Here is a 22,819-nt window from a genome sequence, read left to right as displayed (position 1 = left end):
AGACATTCCTGTAAGTACCAAACATTAAGCAGCTAAAAAAAGAAACAATCAGGGGTCAAATGTCAAGTTTACACTATTGAAATGCAGGGCAGATGCTTCCTAGTCTAGTATTTACATGTATTTACTGGCATGTTACTGGTAGGTTCTTGTCAGCAGTTCTGTCAACCCAGACTTTCTAGATGTGTGAGGAAAAAACCCCAATCCCTGGGCTCCAGAAGTCACCTTTCCCCCACCATGTGCTTCCCAAGGTATAGGAACAGCAATTGCCTCTACTTGGCAAATCAGACTTATTCAGATAAAAAACAAGCCCTTTAGACAACCCTTTCTGCTCCCCAACAAGCAAAAGGAAACGCTGTAAATAAGTGGAAAGGCTCAATGCTGCCACTATTTCCTGACTCCCAGCACCAAATGATAGCACAGGGGTCTGTGATCAAGGAGAATATTCCTGATGAGAAACTATCTGCAGCCTTTTGGAAATTTCTTATCAAAAGAGCTCCATTTGCACTCCCACCTCAACCTCTGACCTAGTTTCTCCCAACAATGCTATTCTTTGCTCCCTCTTCCCTTCTTGCTGCTATTTGGCAATAGAAATGTCAGGGAATCAGCCAGTATATACTTGGATGCCACTGTAGAGAGGTAAGGCCAGGCTCAGGGCCTCTGCCTGACACACCACAGCACACACCTTTTCAGGAAGCAGGAGAACATGAGGCAGAGGAGAAGAAACCAGAAAGAAACAAAAAGCTAAAACTGAAAAAAGTGAAAAACAGATTCACAAATTGAAATGGGAAAAAAAAAAAAAGAGGAGGAGAGGAAGAGTGCAACCGTCTTCAAAACAGCACAGGTAAAAGTTGGGGAGCATAAAAAGAGACAACACATTTGAATGTATTGGAACAATAAATTTTATTCTATTCATCCTGTGATCTCTGTCAGCAGTGCTGCCCCGTTGCCCCCACCCACCCAAGCAGAGTCAGGTTCAATTACCTTACCTCAGGAACATTCATTACAGGAAAATGCCCTAATTGAATTAGTGCCTTTGGAAAGACCCTTCAGGAAACATCTACGTGCTCCTTATTCAGTTAGCAGGGAGGGAGGGAGTGGGGATGCCAGCTGAGAAGGGGATTTTATGCAAACACGGGACTGATGGACTGACAGGGACATGTCCTGCCTGTAACAGATATTGGTATAGTCTCTCAATTGCTTTTGTACACAAGAACCATTGTATTTTAGAGCTGAAAAAAATTCTAATCTTAGATGGAAAGCACTGGGATGAACAACAGGGCCTGGAGGTACCCACAGAGGACACCCCCTTTTAATCTACCTAAGAGACAAAGGTTGGTGAGCCTTTGGAAGGTGTTTTAACTCAGGGTTTTGGTATGAACAAGCAGCTAAGTCACTTGGAGCAACAACAAAGATAATACCAGTCCAAAATGTTCTCCCTGTAGTTGGGGTTGGGAAAAAATGAGGTTTCCATGTGCAATACACAAAAGTCTTAGATGCTGCAAAATCTACCAGTCAGCTATTGGAACAGCCTCTAACATACTGGTGCAAGTCTTCAGCACATGTCCTAAAGTGCTGAACAGACATCTCAGAGGCCATAGCCACACACATACCTCTTTCAGGGACCTGGTGTCTCACAGAAATGTCCCATTCTCCTGCTTTTGTTGCCCCAGGGAAATGGGATGCAACGTGCTGCCAACAGCTGCAAGCAAACAAGATTGTCCACACAGCAGCTGTAAGGCAATGGGACTGAGGAGAGATAAATTTCTGTCTCTGACAATAGCTAATGGGCTCCAGGCAGACTGGCAGCTGCAAAGCACCCAGTTCCCTGCTCTGGTTCTGCTGACCAGGCACCTCTGGGACTGTACTTTGAGCTGGTGAAGAAAAGAGGCAGAACAAGTCTGCTTCCATCTATTTTTATACTGCAGATCCATCTGCTTCTCTCCACAGCTGGCAAGGCCTGGAGCTCAGTTTAGATCCTCCCAACAAAAGCCTCTTTATGAGGCATGGGAATCCCCCAGCACTATCAACACCATTTGGATTGGATTGCCCAGGCACGGGCTATTTTGAGCACCACAGGTGGTTTCTCCATCTCACTGAGCACAGGGATGGAGCCAGCAGATGCCTCACCACAATACTGCTCTGCCAGTCCCCGAGGGGTAAACTGAGCAGCATGAAGGCTCTGATAACCCCATTGGGTCTGGGGGGATGGGACACAAAGGGGAGAGTTCAGGGAATGGGTTTCACAGGTGAAACAGCAGAATTTCCATCATCACTGTGACTGAAAACTGCTTTTGAGACAGAAAAACAGAGCAGAGCTGATCAGAGTCTCCTCTCCTCTCCATCCAGGCAGTAACCCCTTCCTTTGTGCTGAGGTTCAACATCTGCTTGCTCCTGTTGGAAAGAGCTCCAAGCTCTGGGTTTCCCCCTGACACACAAGCAGCAGAAAGCTCTCCCAACCTCTCCTTTCTCTGTTATCTTATTGCATGGATTCTATTTCCTGTGTTTATTTTTCTTGTCTGCTTGGCTGGCCTGGAGGGTCTCACCTGCTGGAAAACTGCCATTACTTCTCTATCTGCTGCACTGGCCAAGGGTTAGCAAAAAAAGAGTTTTAGGTCACTTGTAGTTTTCCTGCGATGCCTGACTACCAGCAGAGGCCAAAGGCCACAGATGCTGAGGGAGAGCAGGTTCCTGTGTGTCCTTACCTGGTGACATCAGCAGATTAAACTCTTTAGGAAAAAGAACAGGGACACATTTCACAGCACTCGGATTCATCTGGCATGGAGAGAACACAGCCACCTGGAAAACACTGAATTCATGGCTCTGTCCTCAAGGACCTCCCTTTGGAGACCGTGAACACGTCTGTGCAGCACACAGAGCACAGCTCTTCCCAGACCTGACTGACACACAGGCTTCAGTGTTCAGTGTCAGCCACATGTCACTGACCCCAGGACACAGCTTTATGCTTTGGACGGGAAGAAGGCATTAAACTCTCCCAGGGAGGATTGTATGTCCCACACAGTGTTTCCAAATCAAAGGCTGATGGAAAGACCCTCCTGCAAGGGAATCAGAGACTTCTTTTAGCATAGAGAGCACGTCCTCTTCTCCAGCCACACAGGGAAAATCTACAAGAACACAGTTGCTGCAGTCCTTGAAAGTGCAGGTAGTTTTGAACCATGAAAAGGCACAGGCAGCGCCTGCATTTTGGATAAACTTCTCGTGCATTAGGTCTGGTGTATGGCAGGAAAGGAGGGATCATCTGCAAATATAGAATTTAGGATGGGAGAGAAACTGCTTGGGAAGCAGTGGCTCAGAGAAAGCAAGCCAGAAGTGTTTCTGATTAAAAGACATAGATTCCTATGCATTGGCATATTCCATAAGGAATAGGGGATCTTGGGTTTAATTTTATTGCAGATGAATTGCTGGGTTAGTTCAGCAGACTGGAAGGCCTCAGTGCAAGTTAGGGATATTATTGTGTATTTCCTCTGGAAGGAAACCAAAATGCTGTTTCTCATGACTTCAGAAAGGACACAGCTGTAGAACAAGCAGCTGAGTCTCAGCTTTACTTGTGGCATTGAGTTACCGATGGTGGGAGAAAAGACTATTTCTGTTTTTCCAGTGCAACCTTTAGCATTTTGATCCTTCTGGAATTAGAGGAGGATCTTGAGGAGGGTCTGAGATTTTTTTTGTCTCCACCCTATTCTGTCAGTGCTTTTGGCATGGATATAAAGAAAGGCAGGAAACACTTGGAATACTGGACTGCTCCCAAATGGCAAGCCTCAGAAATGAGGCAGTCAGCTGTCCTTTAAGGTGCTGGGTGCCATCTAGCCCAGCACCCCTGTACTGGTGCTGGGTGCTCTCCTCTTGAGACTCTGCCTTTCAATCAGTCACAATCCTTGTGAATTAACTGCAGCCATCTCCCAGTGCCTCTCTGGATTGGGAATGCAAACATTAATCCTCTTCTCCCCCGTGTCTTTTGGATCTGCAGAATAACTTCACAATCAGATGTGTTACCAGCACAGAACAGCTTCAAGTCAACAGCACGATCTTCAGTCGCCTGCAAGGAGCCTTGTGTATCACAGGGCTGGATCAGGAAACCTGTGATTGCTCACAATCACATTAACAGAGAAGACAGGATGTCAGGGAATCACTCGGCAAGTCTCAGAGCTACCATTCCTGTCACCTGTGAAACCAGTCAAATTCTCTGGATGATGGAATGGTTTAATATCACAGGATCCAGTGTGTGTGGCAGGGCTGCTCAAGACATTAACACAGGAAGCAATATTGTTCAATGTCGACTTAACTGCCTGGCAGGTTATACAGTAATGTGGAAGGATGGGAGCCCGCTTGGGCCCAGGACTCACAGCCCTGCAAACATTTCTCCTTGGGAGGACTCTTTTTTTCTATAGCTCAGTGGTAAAAGCTTGTATGAGCATGCAGTCAAAATGGCCTTCACCCAGCCTGGGTCAGCTTGGGCAGAGGTGCTGGGCCCAGAACACCTGTCCACAGGAGGCTTCAGCATCTGCCACTGCTCAGCCCTTCAGCACCTCCGAAATAGGAACTTGGCAAACAAAGCCAACAGAGTGCATTGCTAAGCAGAACATTCTGCCGAGTCCTAACACCAGGACTGCGTGTTACAGGGCACTTGCCAATTCCTGAGTCAACTTTATTTATTATACACAAGAAAGGTCATGACGAATCTCAAAAGATAAAATCTGTGTCTGTCAAGTCACCTTCCTTATTTTCATTGGCCCAGACCCTCATGTTCCACACCAACAATAACAGGACATGGGTTCAGGAGGCACCATGAGTGCAGCTTACCCTGAGATGGCCCAGGCTTGTTTTGCGTTCTTCATAGAACTGATCCAGGCTGCTCATTTCTCTTTATTAGGAGGTGGTTTTTTTCCTGGATGCAATCACCACACTGCACAAGAGCCCCGCATCCATGGAAATCCCAAAGAACAGGCACAAGCTTTCACAGTCCAGATGATGCCAAATACCCAAATGATGCAGCTGCAAGTTCTCCAGCAACATGAAATACCTGAGATATGCTTAACTCCCAATTAGAAGAAATATCTTGGACCAATACCAGCCCAAAAAATATCCCCATGATCTCATCAACAGCTGAGGCAGCAAGACACCCCATGCACATAGATTTCTTCATTGTCATTATGAGCTGTTACCTAGTAAAGGCAAAAGATTGGAGCTGCCTCAGGCTCTGGATAAATCCTTGGCTAAACTCAAGCAATTGCAGCTCCAGTGCTGTCAGTGTCCAAGCTGGCAGGTTTAAAGACTTCCCTGGGATCTGTAGAAGTTGCAGTCACCTCTCTGGATTGCAGCAGAACACTCCCAGAAACCGCAGTCCCTGCTTTGGAGTTCAGTGTAACAGTCTCGGACCACACAGTATGGATCTGCACTCCACATAACCTCATCTTTGTACAGCATACTCTGAACTTGCAGATGGAAAGTTCTTTTCCCACTCCTTGACTTTCACTTGCTGAAAAATCACCACGCTGTTCTCAGACCCAAACTTGGTTTAGATTACTTTCTTTGATGTGTTGCAAGGACTCTAATTCTTGAAGTGAAGTTCTGATTTTCTGAGATCTAGACAGCACTTTCCTGACACTGCAGGATCTTAGCAGTGACTGCTGCAGTCCCAAAGCAGAGAAATGACTGCATCTCACAGCCAAAACTCCTTCAACATCCCCATCCACTGGGTAATTTCTGAGGAAACATCTCCAATATCCAGAAATGCCCCTCTTTGTTATCCGAACAACACTGAAGAGGAGATTGTGAAGTCAGGGAGGAACACAGGTCCACTTACCATTCAGCAAGACTCCAGCATGCAGTGAGTCACTTCATCTAACCTGAGGTGCTTATCTGTGGGATCAGAGAAGTGGATTCCTCCCAGGATCATTCAGAGCAGGCAAAAGTCTGTCTCCTTCCCATGAATGAACACACAGAGAATCTCATTTCTCACATGGTCACAGTCAAATGCAAGACTGGAAGTATCTTTCCTGTGAAAGTAAATTGTGAGGGCCTCAGAGGAGGTGCTCAGAGCTTTTTAATGACCTGAAACTTTTTGAAACGCATACAGACACTTGTGTATATTATGCTTAGCACCAAAGTCTTCCTGTTTGGGGGCAAAAGTGATAAGAAAGATTCTGCTGCTTTAACTACTGAGAAAAGCTCTTTAGCCAAAATCATTATCTCCCATTTGTAGGAAAAACCTACTAATCCTCCACAGCCCCATCCTGCTTCATCACTCAGATACGTCAGCAGCTCCCCAGTGCTGCAGCCAGCTCTTGTCTACAGTAAAAACCCTGCAGAGTCTAATTGCTCCGGGCAACTGAGCCAAGGTGTGGATCTCTGAGCAGAGATTTCTGATCAGGCCAATTGTGTTGTTAAGCTGGGAGCTCTTTCTGTTCTTCCAAGTTCTCTTTCTTAGGTACGAGCATTGTTCCCGCTGGGCTCCTGCAGACGCCCATTGTTCTGAAGCTCCAGCCTTTGATGCTGCAGAACAAAATGCACAGTGTTTGTGACAGGAGGGAAAATCAAAAAGCTTCTCAATTACACACTTGGTTGAACAGCTTGGGCTGCAGAGCACCAGGGTGCCAGAACCTCTCCACAAACTGGGGCCTCCTGTGAGGAGGCCTTGAGCACAGCTCAAAGTGACCCAAAAGAGGGAGTGACTGGTGGTTGATGGCTATCTGGTGAACTTTCATTTCAGAACCTCCCAATTCCAAGTGCTCCTGGATTGAACAGACTTCTATTAACCTCCTTAGACACATATTTAGTAGCTGCCAGCTGGAAAAAGCTGGAAATTACTCTTGCTTCAGCATTGCTCAGATTTGACAGGAGAAACATCACAGCAGCATGTAGATTTCCTGCCTCCATTTCTAGACTAATTTGGCTGGCAAAAACTGGGCAGAAGTCTGAAAGGGTGATGGTCTGAGATGCACCAGCAGGGCCACATGGAAGGAGAGCCAGCAGGGTGGGATGGCCCAGTCACAGCTGGCAAAGCTGTTGTATTGGTGCAGTTATGGACCCTTAGGTCCTGCTGCAGAACACCTCCTTCCTGCCAGGGCAGTGGTTTGGGTGAAAACAGCTCTATTTTGTGTTCCATACAGAACTGTGAACAATTTCTACTGCCACAATGACAGATCCTGGGATGTTAGAGATGGGAGGAGTCTTCTAGTCCATTTGGTTCTGTCACTTCAGTCTGTGCTAATCTCTTCTGTGAAAGCACAGGCAGCACCAAGGAGAGAGCTCTCCAGAAGGATCAATCAATGGAGAAAGCTAATAATATAATAAAAAAATACTTGCACACAAGACCCAGCCAGCCGGATCTTCCTGGGACAAAGGCACGCACACTCTCTTTTACAAATATATTTTATTATTTTAATGCTTATTAAGAAATGTAACCAAGACAGACTCCGCAGCACCAGCGGCTCCTCACTGCCCAGCAGTCTGATGACTTCACAGATATGAAAACTTCACAGATTCAAAAAAACCTTTGGTCAACGCACTTTAAATACATTTGCATGCACAGATTCTCCCACTCCCTTCCCACCCCCCAATGGTAACTGACAGAGGGAAAACAACACCTATATCGTAAAACATTTAAATTAAAAGAGTAATTGTTTCATACTGACAGCATGTGCAGCAGGGTGCTCATAGTGTCTTGGTTTGCAGACCACAGAGAACCTCTCCACAGGACAGTGCAGGAACACCAGCTCCTGAGACAGTGGGGGGAGTGAAGGATGCTCTCAGATCAACAGGTTCCAGTCTTGATTTTAACACATCCTTGTGTGAACAGCCCCAGCAGGCAAGTAAGGTGGGGGCACAACAACATTGCCCCAGTCTGGGGATTCTCTGTCAGGGTTAGTCACCTCTCATGCAAATGAGGAACTGGCAATTTTTGTTACTCTTTATGTGCTTTGCCATAAAGACAGCCAGAAGCTCAGGGCTGGAAAGAAAAAACGCTGAAATGACTCAGTGCAATTTGATGCCCAAAACAATTTGGGAGAGAACTGACTTTCAGGCAGCTGAACTTAGCAAACACCACTGGAGACTATTGCATGCAGGTTTAATGCCTTGCAGCACCACTGCAGCCTGTTTGTCCTTCCACAGGACTTGGATGGAAGGATTTGGTTTCAGGGTAGGGCCCATGCTCATGAAGCAGAAGGGGATTTGTTATACCTGGATGTGCTCATGAAATGGAACAATGTATCTGGAAAGGACATAATCCATAAGAACCATCCCGGCCTCAGTCAATATAGACCCTACAAAGTCAATCCTGTGACACCCTGAGCACACCCCAGGAAGGGCTGATCCTTGCAGTGACCCGAGGAGAGCTGTAAGGCTGTACATCCCTTCCAGAGACCTTCCTCAGCAAGTCACACCTTGGTCTCATGCCAGCATCATCTTTACACCCCACAGCACCTTCCAGCATATTCCTGCTCCTCTGAAATCCTCCCAAACACCTACTCTACAAATGCTCCTTCACTACCAAGAATTCCTGTCCATCCTGACCCTCCAGTCTCCCACACCTTAGAGGCTTCTCTGTATCCACCAGCATCCCCTGAGGCAGCTTCAAAAAATGATCAAAGGTTCAGATTATTCTATGTCACTCCAAGTCCACCTGCACCCTAGCAGGTGGTCCTAGCTGGCCCCCATCTGGGACCAGCAAAAAATCCTTTCTGTCTCCAGTATTCCCACCTGTCCCACCATGCCAAATTGCTTCTCAGTTCAAGAGCCGCAGTTCAAGCTTGCAGAGCTTTGAAATGTCACTGATCCAAAAGGGACTCTGCAGCATACAGCTGTAAGTGCATTTATCTGCACACACAGAAAAGCAGTGCCCTGTTGAGGAGAGAGCCCCAAGAACTCTTGGTAAAATTACTCCTGGCAACCGATCAAACTTCGTTTTCTCCAAAACTCTTATAAAGCAAATAAACTCTGGAGCCTTAAGAGTCTTCAGGGAATGGGGATATTCATGGAATGCCCACATGCCAAATGAGGCACATCATCTCTCTATGCTTCTTCTGACTTTTTTAGCAAGAAGTTCCCGTTCAATGAAATTAGTCTGCTGACCTCAGCTCCTACTCTCTGGACCCACTTCACCTGGGATTCCCAAGAAGGTCTTCTCCAGCCTCTCCTGATAGTCACCTCATTCTTCCCTTTGTCTTGCCACCATCTTTGTTTATCCAGAACAACTGGATCAGCTAAACATTCTCCAGCTTGAAGAAAACTGGGGATATGAGTGGTCCTAGGAAGTTTGGAAGGCAGGTACTTCTCTCGAGGGTGGAGAGCTGCCAGGAGAAGGAAAGAGCACACTTCGCTGATGGGACCTAGTGCTTCTTTCTTTTTTAAGAAAAACAAACCAAAAAGCAGGAAGACCTGAAATTATGATCCCTAGGAAACAAGAAATATGAAGTCCAAAATTCTGTTCAAAAAGCTCCTGCTCTCCCCAGCTGCTTCAGAAACATCTTCTGAGGGTCCATCTCAGCCAAATGTTTGCCAGAAGGCCTAGCACGTGGTGCAGCTGCAATCCCTTCCTTTCTGTGACTGCAGAGAGCTCCACAAACCACACTCTCCTGTCTGCCCTTCCTCCTGCACACAGCCCACCCCCTTCACACACCCTTTTCACGTCAAGTCTGGATCACTAATATTAAAAGGGACTGGATACACTTGGGGGCAGCTCAAGCAGCAACACAAAAGCTAAATTCAAGATATCTGGCAAGTCAGTAAGTTTGCGTGGTGATCTCGTTGGGCAGGAAAATTTTCCAGAGCAATCTGGAAAGCAAAACAATCCTAAGCTTGTCCATCAACATAGATCAACTTGATTCTTGGGACAATCAAGCAAGAAACTGCCACAAGTGAGTGTGGAGATGCTCAGGAAACGATAGAAAGCAGCCAATCCACACCAACTCTTGGAAGTCTGATCCAATGCAGTGCAAACCATCCCTTTACAATGGCAGCTACAGCTCAACAGGCAACTCTTCTGCACTTCTGCGTGTTCCAGCACATGAGCAATGCTGGTATTTTCCCACACTTCCTTCCCTGCTCTGGGTCTTTGTGGACCTAATTGTTATTGACATGAGTGCCGGATGTAATCTTGTGTTATTCTTAGAAACATTTTAGCTCCCAGCTGAGGCCTGAAGAGAACAGCCCCCCATTTTCCTGAGTTCCTCTGCTGCTGTTACAGAAGGTCAGAGAAGCCACCACACAAATAACCTACAGAAATATTCCATCAAGAAGGATCAAGAGTAACGATATCCCGAGTCACCTACGGAGGAACTACCTATGACGTCAGTCACAGGGAAATGGCTTAGTGCTCCTTAATGGTGGTATCACTGGAGTGATGATCCTCTGACGTCAAACTATGGGGAAGAGCCCTGCCAAGAAAGCAGCAGTTCAATTAAACCATGAAGCCTATTGTTTTACAAACTGGCCTCTCTTTCTGCTAAGGACTGTGGTGGTAGCCACGCCTTTTTATCCATCTGACAGTAAATTTTGTGCTATCCCAGAGGAGCTACATACCCAAACACATTCAGCACCACAAATTTCTCCCCATATGTGTGCAGGGAAACTGGAAAAAAGAAAATTCTCCTCAAAATAAAACTATTTTTTCATTTTCATAGTTCACAATATATAAACATGGAATAAGAACACGCAAAATTAACCTGCTCTTCCTCAAGTATGAAAATCCAGTTTCCCTTGGCTTCTGAAACGTTAGTGGACAGACACGAGGAGAACCCAGATTGGGGGAGGATATTTCTGATGTTTTCAGCTAGAGAATAAGCCTCAGATCCCTGGAATGACAAGACTTTTCTTTTCCCAGTAGGATCACTACTGCCTGTCTCCCCAGAAGGCTGGTAGTACTGGACATGGATTATTTGTCTGAAAAACAAAACACAGACAATGTTCAGGCGGAATTCAAGCTGATGTGTTTTTCTGCTGTCCTTGAGCTGCCAGACTTCCTGTGACACAGAGAATTACCAAACTGCAATGAAACACCTCTGCAACAAACCACAGCAGTGTGTACACTTGCTGCAGCATAGATTTGCCTGTTCTTTTCTACAGAAAGTAAAAACTGCAGTTTCTAAACTGAGTTCCAATGCTACTGACACCTTTCAGCTTCTCAGAGCAGGAGCATCTTCTAACCAGACAGGCCCAGCTCTGTTGGCCTCTGCACCACAGGGACACATCAGGCTTCACAATAAAAAAACTGAAATCACTGGAGAAAAGGTTTTTAAACAGAGCTTGTTGGAATTCCAAAATTAGGTGAAGTATGTGGGTGGGTTGCTCTCTATCCTAAGAAAGAAGAAAGAAGTCCCTCAGCCTTTTGAGTGAGGATGAAGGTGACTGAAATATGGAATATTACCTCCCCTCACGCACATCTGGGGCCATGGAAAGAATTTGCATTCTAGGAGCTCAGGAAGAGAAGCACAGAGACAGGGGGAAAGCAGAAAATGCCATCAGCCTACAAAGAGCTCACACACCCACAGCTCTTCACAGCCCTGCCCTGAGAACCCTGCCCACAGCTCTGGCCTGCAGCACCACGTCCTGCTAACAGCCCTTTTGCCAAGGGAAATCCTTGGCAAGGCTCAGCTTTGGTGATTTGTTTGACACAGTGGAGCACTAAGAAGCTATATTTGCTATGTGCATCTGGAACACTGAGCACTCAGGGAACAGATATGAGTTGTTGCCCATCTTGTATAACTTAACATAAAGTAACCTTATCATCATGTGGGGAAAAAAATCATTTGAGCAACCTGTTGCAGTATAAGCTTTAAAAACACAAACTGAAAAACAAAGTGCCATGGTTGAAAGTATCCAGAGTTCCCATCAGGCAAATTCCTTCCCTCTCCAAGCAGCTCCTGCCATCCTTTCTGACAACAGATTTTGCTATCCCCCTTCTGCTTGTTGCAGGGCCACTTAGAGGCCCTTCCCAGTTGTTCTTTGTTATTCAGCAAATACTTCCAGCCATGCTTCTGTTTCCATTGGTAAAAGACAGCGAAACCAGCACTCAACCACAGGCACAGTACAGCACAGTGTCACAAAATCTCTGCATCAGCAGTCTCCCAGTGCTGAACTTGGAATGCCATCCTCGACCTTGGCACTGCTCTTGGTGACAGGTCATTGATGGGTAACGTGTCCCTCCTTCCTTAGTCCACTTCAGCGGTCTCTTGGCTTTTCTCCAGTCTGGTATTTAGGATCATCCAATAGTCCTGGATATGGACCCCTTTCTCCACAGCGATCTGAATACACTGCTCTCCCCCCGCCCCCCAACCTCCCTTTCTGCCATGGCAGAGGTCACCAATGGAAAAAAAAATAATTCTACCAGGAAAACTTCGAAAGTCTCATCAGGAAACATCAGCGGCAGCAAAGGCTGCTCTTTCCAGATCTGAGTAAGACACCTGGGCATCAATCAGCTCTTCACTGTGAAGCTCCCTGTTCAGGCATGCATCTGAGAGAACCCCATTTTTGCAGGAATGTGGGAGATGCCCATTTGTCTCCAAGTCCAGAGCATTTCCATTCTGGTGCCATTCCAAGCCAGCTTTGCATTTGTTTAAGTCCTGCTTTTCAGGATCCCTGTGGATCTCTCCATTGGTGTATACCTCTAGCGCATACTCACTGATCCGTATGCTGGCGTTCTCTGCATCCCCACCATGGGTGGAAGTCCTGGAGCTGGCTGCTCCTGCCTTGAAGGGCTCCTTCCGGCCTAGGATGTGCTGGCTGATGATTTTTCGGAAGGTGTATCGGAACTCCCTGATGCGGTAGGCATAAATTAGGGGGTTTACAACCGAGTTAGCATGAGACAGGATAATAGCCAGATACATCAGCCAGAGGGGAGCATGGGCACAATTTGGGCAAAAAAGGGTAAAGCAGTTAATAATGTGTAGAGGAAGCCAGCAGACTGCAAACAGCCCAACAATGATGGCTAAAGACTTGGCTGCATGGACTTCCTTCTGCAACGTGGAGCGGGAACGTTCCCCATGTACCATCTTGTTCTCCATCTGCTTGAGCTGGCGCCGGGCTGCCATGAAGATTTTCAAGTAGATACCAAACATGAGAAGGAGGGGCAGGAGCACACAGGCAAAGAAGTTGTAGTAGACCATGTACTCCATGGTGACCACGGCCTCGAAGAGACACGCCACCATGCTGTTGCTGCAGTTGATGGGAGAGGACCAGTTGGAACCCAGCTCTTCGATCTGGGCACGCTTGTGCCACCCCAGCATTGGGGTCAGGCCGATGATGAAGGACAACACCCAGCAGATGGCAATGATGCCTTTGGCTCGAGAGCCGGTCACCAAGCCATTGTACCTGGAAAGCAGAGGAGATGGGAGCTATATCAGTGTCATTCAACAAGCTGCTGGCACCCACGCAACCTCACAATGGCCCCTTGTTCCAGAAGACAGTGAGAAAGGCACCTGCTTCATCAGAGGGGCCTTTGCATTGATGTGCAGAACCCAATGCAGCACACCATGGACATGGTGACACTGTCTGCCACCTACTTCCCTCCCCTTTCCTTTAAGCAGTGAATAGTTGACAGAAAAGCAGGGAAATTAGTTCAGTTTTCATCTGTGCTCCTTCACTCTACCAGTCCACTTGGGAGTGCACATAGATCTTGCAGCTTGGCTAACCAACAGCACTGCTCTGACCCTTGTGATGAAGACACTGTGGGTCTCTTGCCAAAGGCTAAGGCAAAGTCTCCTTCCTGGCAAAGGAGCAGCCTTTTAGCATGGAATTGTCTTTGCAGTAGATCAGTAAACCAAATAGCACAAAAGAACCTGGAGGCACAGTGCCACCACCCTTGTGTCCACATTCTGGTGTGCTCCAGGGAAATCCTGCTGGCTCAGTTGCAGCAGCCAGGTTGGCATTGCCTGCATGGCACTTCACTCTGCTCTTCAATGGCACTTTAAGGCAGACCAGCACCACCAACCTTCTTGAAACAACTGAGGCAAGTCAGCCCAGCTAAGTCAGCCCCATGTCTTTCTCAGAAAGGAGGAATTAATCTGAGGACAATTCTCTGACTACGCCGTGGGCTGCACTGCACACACCAAAGGGACCTCAGTGGTGGAGGCATTGATGCCTGGCTGAAGCCAGTGCTCTTAACAGTTAACTCTCCAAGATCTGTTGAAAGAAACAATAAGCAACATGGTAAGAATCTGACAGTGCAGCAGAGACCTTGGTTTGGAAATATCAGCTAGTTTCCAAGGCCTCACAGGTTACTGCGAGTCCTGAGCTGACTCCACCAGTTCTTCCCTCTGAAAATGTAAATTAGGGCAGCAGTTTAACATTTCAATGCAATTTCCTTCCCTGGGTAATGCTCAGTATGGAAAGTAGATGGCCGGATTCCCACATTGTGCAGCGTGGGTCCCACACTTTATTTGACCCCATGTGTCTGTGATTGGACGGTAGCGCTGGGCTCCCAGTGTTTACCCAGTGCTCCTTCTCCCCCTGTCCCCTGAATTCTCTCTGAAAACAAACATTACAAGAAATAATACAACAAGCCACAGAAATCTTTCCATCTCCCAATGAAATAATTACTCCCACAGGTTCATGCTTCTATCCCAATGCAAGTTTGAGACAGGGGAGAAGAGTGGCTGCTTTTGCACAGTAAAGAATGGAGATACTGCACATGCTTGAAATCCCTGACAATGGGTCTTGGAAAAAACAAGACCCATCAGGCTTAAATTTCTTTCTTAGTTGCATTTCAAAACCAGAAAAGAGTGAGTGGATAACGGAGCCAACCACACAATTCCCAGCACACAAAACATACCTAAATTGCCCTTCCTGAAATGAGGAAGGAATTCAGCTAATTCTGAGGGAGAAAAAGGTTTTTTCCAGCAATTAGTGGATCCTGTCCAGAGCTTAAAGGATGCAAAGGGCACGGCATGAGTGGTAGCAGAGAGCTGCTCCATTCAGACCTCATCAACACATCAAAACAGCATCTGTGCTTTGAAATGTACACTCAGGGAGCAAGAGAGTGGCTGAAGGCCCTTGAAGCTTGGAAAAACAACAAAACAAAGCAAACAAACAAAACTAAACAAAAACAAAAAAACCAGACCCATTCCCCCCCCCAAAAAAAAAAAAATCCACAACAACCGTCAAAACCTTGCAGCCCTGGAATTAGCTACATCTTGTCAGAAGAATTTTGAAATTGTGCAGCTGTTATCCCACGACTAGAGATGTCCCTTCCACTAAAAATATATTCACTACTCCAGACAAATACCCCTCCAAGACTGCCCCCTCCCTCTTTTCCTCTGGGGATTCCCATGCAAGAAGCTTTACGAGGCTTCAGGACAGCACTCAACCCGAGCAGTTTCCCAGCTGCAGTGCATGTCCGTAACACCTTGCTCAGTACCTCCAAGGGTCAGGACAGAAAGCATCTCGTGACATAGCCAATGGTCTTGTGTTGGCCAGGTACCCACTGAGAAGTGCTAATTTGTTTAGGAGAGCTTAATTTCTAGGATCCACATGAGGCAGCTCTGACTGACTTGGTGGAGGTAGCATTATAGTCCAGATGGGTTTTCCTGGACCCTTTCCTCTTATCCACATTGAGGACTTCGTGTACGTCTCCGTGTACTTTGTCTCAGTATCTTTCCAGGCTCACAGCAGCCAGGCCAAAGCCACTCTCCATATCCTCAGTGCTGCAGAGCTCTACAGGGTAAGTTCAGGGCTTCCCAGGCACATCCTCTATCCCAGGAGTTGCTGGCACCATGCAGGAGACAAAACCAGCTGAAAGGAGGTGGTCACACCCACAGCCCTTGTTCTGCATAGCTGGCAGGTGACTTTACAGCATGTCTGATGTGGATTGTCTGTGCAGCAGCAGTTCTACTTCCTGGAAATAACACACTTGCACTTACACAAACAGCCACTTCTGCTCGTGAAATTTCAGGCACAAAGGACCAGAGTGCAGAGCACAGGGATGCTCATGGTGGCACTGGATGTGGGGATAGAGTCACCTGCCTCCTCTAAAAGGCAAAACCAACTTTTCAAGCACATGAAAATGTGAAAGTTTTCACCTAAAACAGTTTCACCTACCCTGCTGCTCTCCCAACCACCCAACTGGCAAAATGACTGCAGGAGAGCAGCTGCCCTTGGTGAATGTACAGCTCCTCTGGGCTGCATAGAGTAACGTGGCTGTGAATGTGACACTTCTGGGTCCTTGGACTAAATTCTGTACCATGAAGACAAAGATTCCTGCACAGAGTCTCTGAGACTGGGTGGAAGACAGTGCTGGTAGTCTGTCCAGAGTGTCTTCAGGAAGAAGTTAAAACCTTTCAATCCATTGCATGATGTGTAGATGGCCTAACTCACCATTACTGTGTCCAGCCATCCTGCTGCTTGTCTTCCAGACCCTCCTTTGGTGGTCAGCACTGCACATCCTCTGTCAGGTGTGGAGCATTTTTCAGACACCTTTACTGCATCACCCAGAATGCCTGTGCTCAGCTGAGGGCTTTGATATGAATTCTAGCACTGCTCCAAGGTGCTTAACAAACCATTACAAAACACTGCTCACCAAACACATCCACTCAGCAGCCCACACCTCAGGCAGCTGCAGCCATCAGGGACAGGACCAAGCAGAACATTCAATCCTTGTTACATGTATGTGGAAATGAGAGACCTGGCAATCCCAGATCATCCAGGAAATCTGTGACAGGGCAAGAAATCAAAGAGACCTTCACCTGTACCAAGCCCCTCAGTCCAGAGCCTCCCTCCTCTATTGCCAGGTACTGAGTGATCCTGGTGTTTGTCCATGCTCTGGAGACAGGGGAGGTGGGCACAGATGCTCAGCATTATCTCTTCTCTAAACAGCAGAAGCAGGAATGACGGGCAGACACAGTTCTGCTTGTGACATGATCAGCTTCTTGAATAAAACCTTGGTAACAGCAAGTTCTGTGCAGGCCACGAGGGCACTGCATTCAAAGCCGTGCCCATGTTAAAAGAAGGAGGGGATTTACTCTGTTCTCACATTAGGCTGAACCTGCCCTAAATGTATTTAACATGAGCATATGTAGGAAATGCATTCCATAAAGTCAAAAGGTTTATGGTGAGCAGGGAAAGAAATAAGTCCACACATGGCTCAAAGTGACAATAAAACATTAAAACCCTGATTCGCTGGTTTAGATGCTCACGTATCAGCATTTCAGAAGGGAACCCTAGGGAATTGAAGCAACTACTGAAACAGGCTGCTCTCAGCACAAAGGTCCCTAGCACACCCAATACTTCATTCAGGGTTAGTGTTCATCTCCCCTATTCTTCCTAGACTTTGAGAAGCCAGTTCTTCATGTCCTCTGGCAGAAAACCACCTCAGAACTGCAGTTTAAATCACCACCACATGGGATAAATCAGTCCCAAGGCTCCAAACGCCAGGGAGCTGTACCTTAATAATGTTTCCCCAGAGAAGCACTGCAGTAGCAAAAGCAGCAGAGGAAAAGGCCTGCAGTTGGCACTGTATGACCTGCGTGTTTTATGCCTGAATCCAGCACAGAGAGCAAGAAGCAACCTCAGTAACCTCAGCAAATTTTGTGTTTGGCTGAAGGAAGGAAAATGTCCCCTCTCTTTCCAGTGTGTTGGAGCTACCTGTCCTTCCCCTGGGAATGTCTTTACACAAATGCCTGCACAGGAGCACGTGGCTGGGCATGGTGCCCACAGAGCCTTTGCTGGCACCACAGAGCCTGGAAAGCAGCAATTGTTCTTGGCCCAGGGCTTCATCCTGGGGCTCAGAGTCACAGCCAGTTTTGTTCACAGCACCTGAGGGTTTGATATTAGCCAGTGCAGGTTTTCAGGTACCTGCCATGTGAGAGACCTCATTTTGTCCTAGCGTGAACAATGGCTCAGGCTCCCTTCCTTGGGAGTGCCTTACTGCCGCTTGCAGAGTGTTATATTTGTATAAAACCTGGCAGAATTCAGCCAAGTGCTTGAGAACTTGTGGAAAATTGACCAAATTCTACAAAATGTTTAAATTGTTTGAAAGGCAGAACACCTAAGATATTCACAAATTCATTTTTTATCCATTTTAAATGGATAAATGTCTTTTCTCATTGCAGTTTTTTGGAGGAGGGTCTCTTCTCCACAGAAAAATAATTGGAAAGGTAACTAATAATGTACTGAGGGGTCCAAAAGCAAGCAGTATCACAAAACTCACTATTCTGACTTCTTAGTACTGACAGTTTATTTCTGTGAGAATACACATAGGCAGCTATCTTCATTAGGACAAATCAGACATTAAATATTTAAAGAGAAACAGAAGAATAAAACAAATGTATGGCCCTTTTTGGTTTCACTAGAGTGAAGGAAGCCTGGTTTATTAATGAATTAGCGAATGAATATTAGGAAAACCTGGTGGTATCTTTCATGTCCTGTGGGGAGGAGAAGAGGCCTTCCCAGGTATTAAAGGATGGGGTTAGAACAACACACTGTTAATGGCAGAACTAGCTTCAAATTGTTTGACCCATTTTTAAGACAAACCAGTATTAGAAAAAGAAAAAAACCATGAGGATGTGTGCAATCTAAATTATACCACATTTCCCTCTTCAGATAATCAGCTTTCACTTTCTCAGCATGTCTGAGGCTATAAATCTAATGCTTATTCATCCATAAATTCTAAAAGGGAAACACAACTGCCAAGTTCATCACTCCTTCTGTAAAAGGACAAACCAGCAGAGGACAGGGAGGAACCCATGGATTTACCTGTGGGTTTCTGCATCCAGTCAGTCCCTCTGTTCCTGGGGTGGAGGAGGGTGTGCTCTGTTTTTTCCAAAACAAGATAGTGAAACCGGTGTCATGCCCAGCACTGATGTAGTCTGGTTCTTTGAAAAGACTTTACCTTGGTTGTTCCAGGAAATTACATTTTCGAGGCAATATTACATTGATAGCCAAAAACGTGGGCAGAAATCCAGATTTTTAAAATCCCTTTCCTGGCAAGTCATCCTCTAGCAATAAGAGTGCTTAAACTGTCAGCAGACATCCTCAGAGTTAGCTCGTGAGAGATGAAATCAAGACATCAGCCCTTCTCAAAATCATTTCAGAGGCAGCTCCCAGGGGCTACTCAACATGTTTCCTTGTACCATTTATCATTATTTTGGTTTATAAACTGAAATAATCTATAGCAGACCTGTAGAAAAGTGGAGACAATCTAGTTTATAGGTAACTATTATGGACAGAGGTTTTTTTTTCTCTGCAGTGGAATGGAACAGTTATTCCTTACATCTACATCAAAACTAGAAGCTGTAAGAGGTATGACCAATGGGTTTGGAAATAACCCATTAAAGGCAATGTTATAGCAGCACAAACTTGCTGAGGAGAGGCTTCAGGAAAGACTTGGCTGAACTGGTCCACATGGAAAGGCAATTTCCGCTCTCCAGGGCTCCCATTCTGGTTTTGAACAGGAGGTTTGTGTTAATTGATGTAAGTGCTGCATGACCAAAGTATTCAGAAGAGACAGAACTAAATTGTGCAGGTCAGCACACGTGATTTAAGCTCAAAAAGAGTATGTCCAAAAACTCAAACTTAAGAGCACAAAAATCAGAAATTAGACCCATTTTTTCAGCCACATCAGTTGTTCAGGAGATGAAGGCAGTCTCTCCATTCCCAAGAGTGTGCTGCATCCTCCCAAGGACAAGACAGGAAGGAAGGAGACTCCTACAGTTCTCCTGCACCAGCCTCTCCAGGGGCTTCCTCTCCATCTCTGGAGCTCAGTGAGTGACTGAGCATTGTCACAGCAACGCGGCGCTGCCTCGCGCCCACGGGCACACACAGCCCATCACAACGACGTGCTCCTGCAAAACTAAACTCAGCAGCAGCCCCTGTGAGTGTGGCAAAACTTCCCCTTGTCCCATGTCAGCCTCCCTGCTTGCACACCAAGCAGCAGCCAGGCTGAGTCACTAAAATGTCCTTTTCTTTCTTTAAACTGCAGAGACCACAAAATCCCCATCTGCAGGCGTGGCTTGGGACAAGCCTGCACCTTGACCCAACCTATGCTGTGCTTCCAGAGGCAGTGCCTGAGCCAGTCCAAATCTTCCTAAGGCCCGTTTATTGTCAGCCTGCTGCTTCTTCTCCCTTGGCATTAAACAGACCCCTGAGAGAAAACCCCACCTCCCTGCCCCCAGCCCTGCTGCTACAGCTTCAGGCAGAACCCACCTCCTCCCATGGGGAGGGGGACAAGTTGACCTCACCCCCTTTCTGCTCTCCACCATCCTTCTGGTGCCACTGGCCGCAGCTCAGGGCACAGTTTGCCTAAGAATGGAGAGGCAGCTCCCAGGCAGCACCTCTGTGATGTCATGGACACCCATCAAAGGAGAGAGTAGAGAAGAACAGGAAAAAGAAGCATCCAGAAAATCCACCAGCCAAGGCAGACTTTAGGACCTAGAAAATTTGTTTTCAAAATACAAGAGAAAAAGCACTGATCCTTATTTAACTTTTCCTTCATTGATTCATCTCCAGACCTGTGGTTTTTAGGGATGTTGAGCCCTCACCACCACAGCCCAGCCCATGCTTACCTGAGGGGTATTCGGATGGCAATGATTCTGTCGATGGCAATAGCAAGGAGGCTGAAGATGGAACTCTGAGTCAAGACCAGGACAAAGCAGGCAATGAAAAGGCAGCCATAGAAGAAGGCACAGAAGCCAGTGCTGATGGTGATGGCAAAGGGGATTGCCAGCACGCCCACGGCAATGTCAGCAGCCGCCAGGGACACCACAAAATAGTTGGTGACGTTCTGCAAGTTGCTGTTCAAATACACGGCCCAGCAGACCAGGATGTTCCCCAGGATGGCCAGCACTGCAATGATCAGTTCCAGGATGATGTAGGCTATGTCTGAGAGGAAGTCGTCCTTCCCATGTACTAGCATGGTGAGAACAACCAGGCCCAAAGCTCAGCGTTCATATCTGCAGAGCACTGAACAGCCAAGACACCTCAAAGCTGCCTGGGGTCCGTGGAGTGCTCGGCTGCCAGCCCAGAAAGGGCTCACACACACCTTTTGCTCCCCATAGCTGTTCAAAGACTTTACAGTAGCTGGTGACAAGAAAAAAGCCCCAGGGTTTGCCAGCTCCAGCGAAGTGGATTAAGCAGGTGCAGAACAATTCAAACTCCAGCAGACAAACGGACAGGAGAATCTCTCTTGGAGACAGACAGTGCTCCCCAGGCCTCAGAGTCCAGCAGGCAGCACAGCACAGCAGCTGTACTGTGCAGCAGTGTCACATTGGCTGCGGTGCTCTGTTTCCTGTTGACAATCCCCCTTCTAGTCATGGCTTCCTGTCATCTCCATACCTACTAGCAACATCCTCTGGTCCTCTTTTTCACCTTTTCCCACCAGGACTTGGGAAATATTCTCTTCAGCTGAAGCAAACATTGAACTTTTTCACTTGCAGTTTCCTCTAAAAAAAAAAAGAAAACACCAACCACATACATTAAGTAATCAGCTCTATGGAGGAGATGGAGAAAGCAAAATCTCATTAAAGTGGCACATTAAATTGATAACGGATATTAAACAGACCTAGAAGAAGACATTATTGGCAAAATTCTCACATTTTGTCTACCCTGAAAGCTGCGGGGCCAAACCCAAGTTCAGGAAGGCAGCGTTTCACAGTGCTGATGAGAAACAAGGGACGTTTTGTTTTTGAGGCTACCAACTGAGCTGGCACTTCAGCAGCTGCTCCATAGCCCGCCCTGAAACACGAGAGCCCCACTAATTATGTCCTGGCAAGTGCTGAGGCTGCACAGAGGAAAGGTGGAGGAGCCTTTCACACACACCTGTCTCCCTCTGATCTGCAAACACCGGGTTTGAGCCATCACGTGCTGCCCACCCTCACGTGCTTTGCCACAAAAGTGCCGCACCAACACCCTGCTCTGCAAGGACACGGACCCTCATTCATAGGGGAGCTGCACTGCTGGCACGTGTGGTCACTCCTCTGTGGCCACACCTGTGTGGCCTCCATGTATCCAGACACTGGAACAAGATCCATGGCATTGAGAAGTGTTCAAGGTGTGCCAGACAGGGACATCTTTGAGGACATTCCTTCTGACCATGCAAGCTCTTTGCAAGGGCCTCTGCAGGCTCCCCTCCTGCAATTCCATTATTTTTGTTCATGTAAGTCTGTATCCTACAAGCAAACCATTTGTTCCTTATACCTGCACTGTCCACAGTGTTTGTTGCATCCAGGACAGCATCATCCTTCACCTCTAACCAGCCAGAAACACGACCACCAAAACACACCTCTCCTAGAAATACCCACTCAGGCACAATGCCAGTGCCATGGCTCAGGGCTGCCTTCGAGTTCCTGCAGTGTCCTGCACGCAGCTCTGGGACTAAAGTTGGTGCTGCTTGAGAGGAAACAATCCTGCAGCTGCATTTCATACAAGCAGATGCACATCACCTGCATGCCCTTGCAGGTCACCTCGTACCTCTGCTTCAGATATGCGTGCATCTCACCACAGTTTCAGCTAAAAATACAGAAAGAAGAATACAATTCCCTGAGCTTTGTGCCACAGTCAAGAGATAATTGCTTGCTGTCCTCACCTGTCACTTCCAGAGTGGGTTGCAAACCTTATTTAGCAAGCTTTAGCAATAATATTTTCTCATTAATTTAAGAAACAGCTTGATACATCAGAGGGCTAGGAGAGAGAGGAACACAGCACTAACTGATAAATCACCATGTAACATGAACCTCCAAAACACACGATTTTTGAGCCACATCCACAGGTGATCTGGCGTGGTCTCACCCATCAGGATTTGATGCCTTCACAGTTCACTCTGTTTTCAAGTCAGAAACCTCATTTCTCAGGATAAAATAAAAGGGTAAAGACAGTG

At 46.9% G+C, this 22,819-nt stretch overlaps 1 protein-coding gene across 3 annotated transcripts in view; it reads right to left on the bottom strand.

Moving 5' to 3' along the window:
* Positions 1 to 7,454: 7,454 nt before the first annotated feature.
* Positions 7,455 to 22,819, bottom strand: part of ADORA2A (adenosine A2a receptor) — a 28,100-nt gene continuing 12,735 nt past the window's right edge. For all 3 annotated transcript variants that reach the window (XM_014253952.2, XM_005524611.3, XM_088065092.1), the window contains exons 2-3: positions 20,511 to 21,386; positions 7,455 to 13,326 (exon numbers count right to left, since the gene is read on the bottom strand). In XM_014253952.2, the coding sequence (XP_014109427.1) occupies positions 12,366 to 13,326; positions 20,511 to 20,860 (1,311 nt within the window). In that variant the 5' untranslated portion in view covers positions 20,861 to 21,386 and the 3' untranslated portion in view covers positions 7,455 to 12,365. The remainder of the gene's footprint in view (positions 13,327 to 20,510; positions 21,387 to 22,819) is intronic.

The sequence above is a fragment of the Pseudopodoces humilis genome, chromosome 20, assembly GCF_049639895.1.
Source record: "Pseudopodoces humilis isolate 2021_Gansu_Grassland_sample_001 chromosome 20, ASM4963989v1, whole genome shotgun sequence".
Taxonomy (NCBI): domain Eukaryota; kingdom Metazoa; phylum Chordata; class Aves; order Passeriformes; family Paridae; genus Pseudopodoces; species Pseudopodoces humilis.
This window is presented reverse-complemented; position numbering and strand designations above follow the sequence as displayed.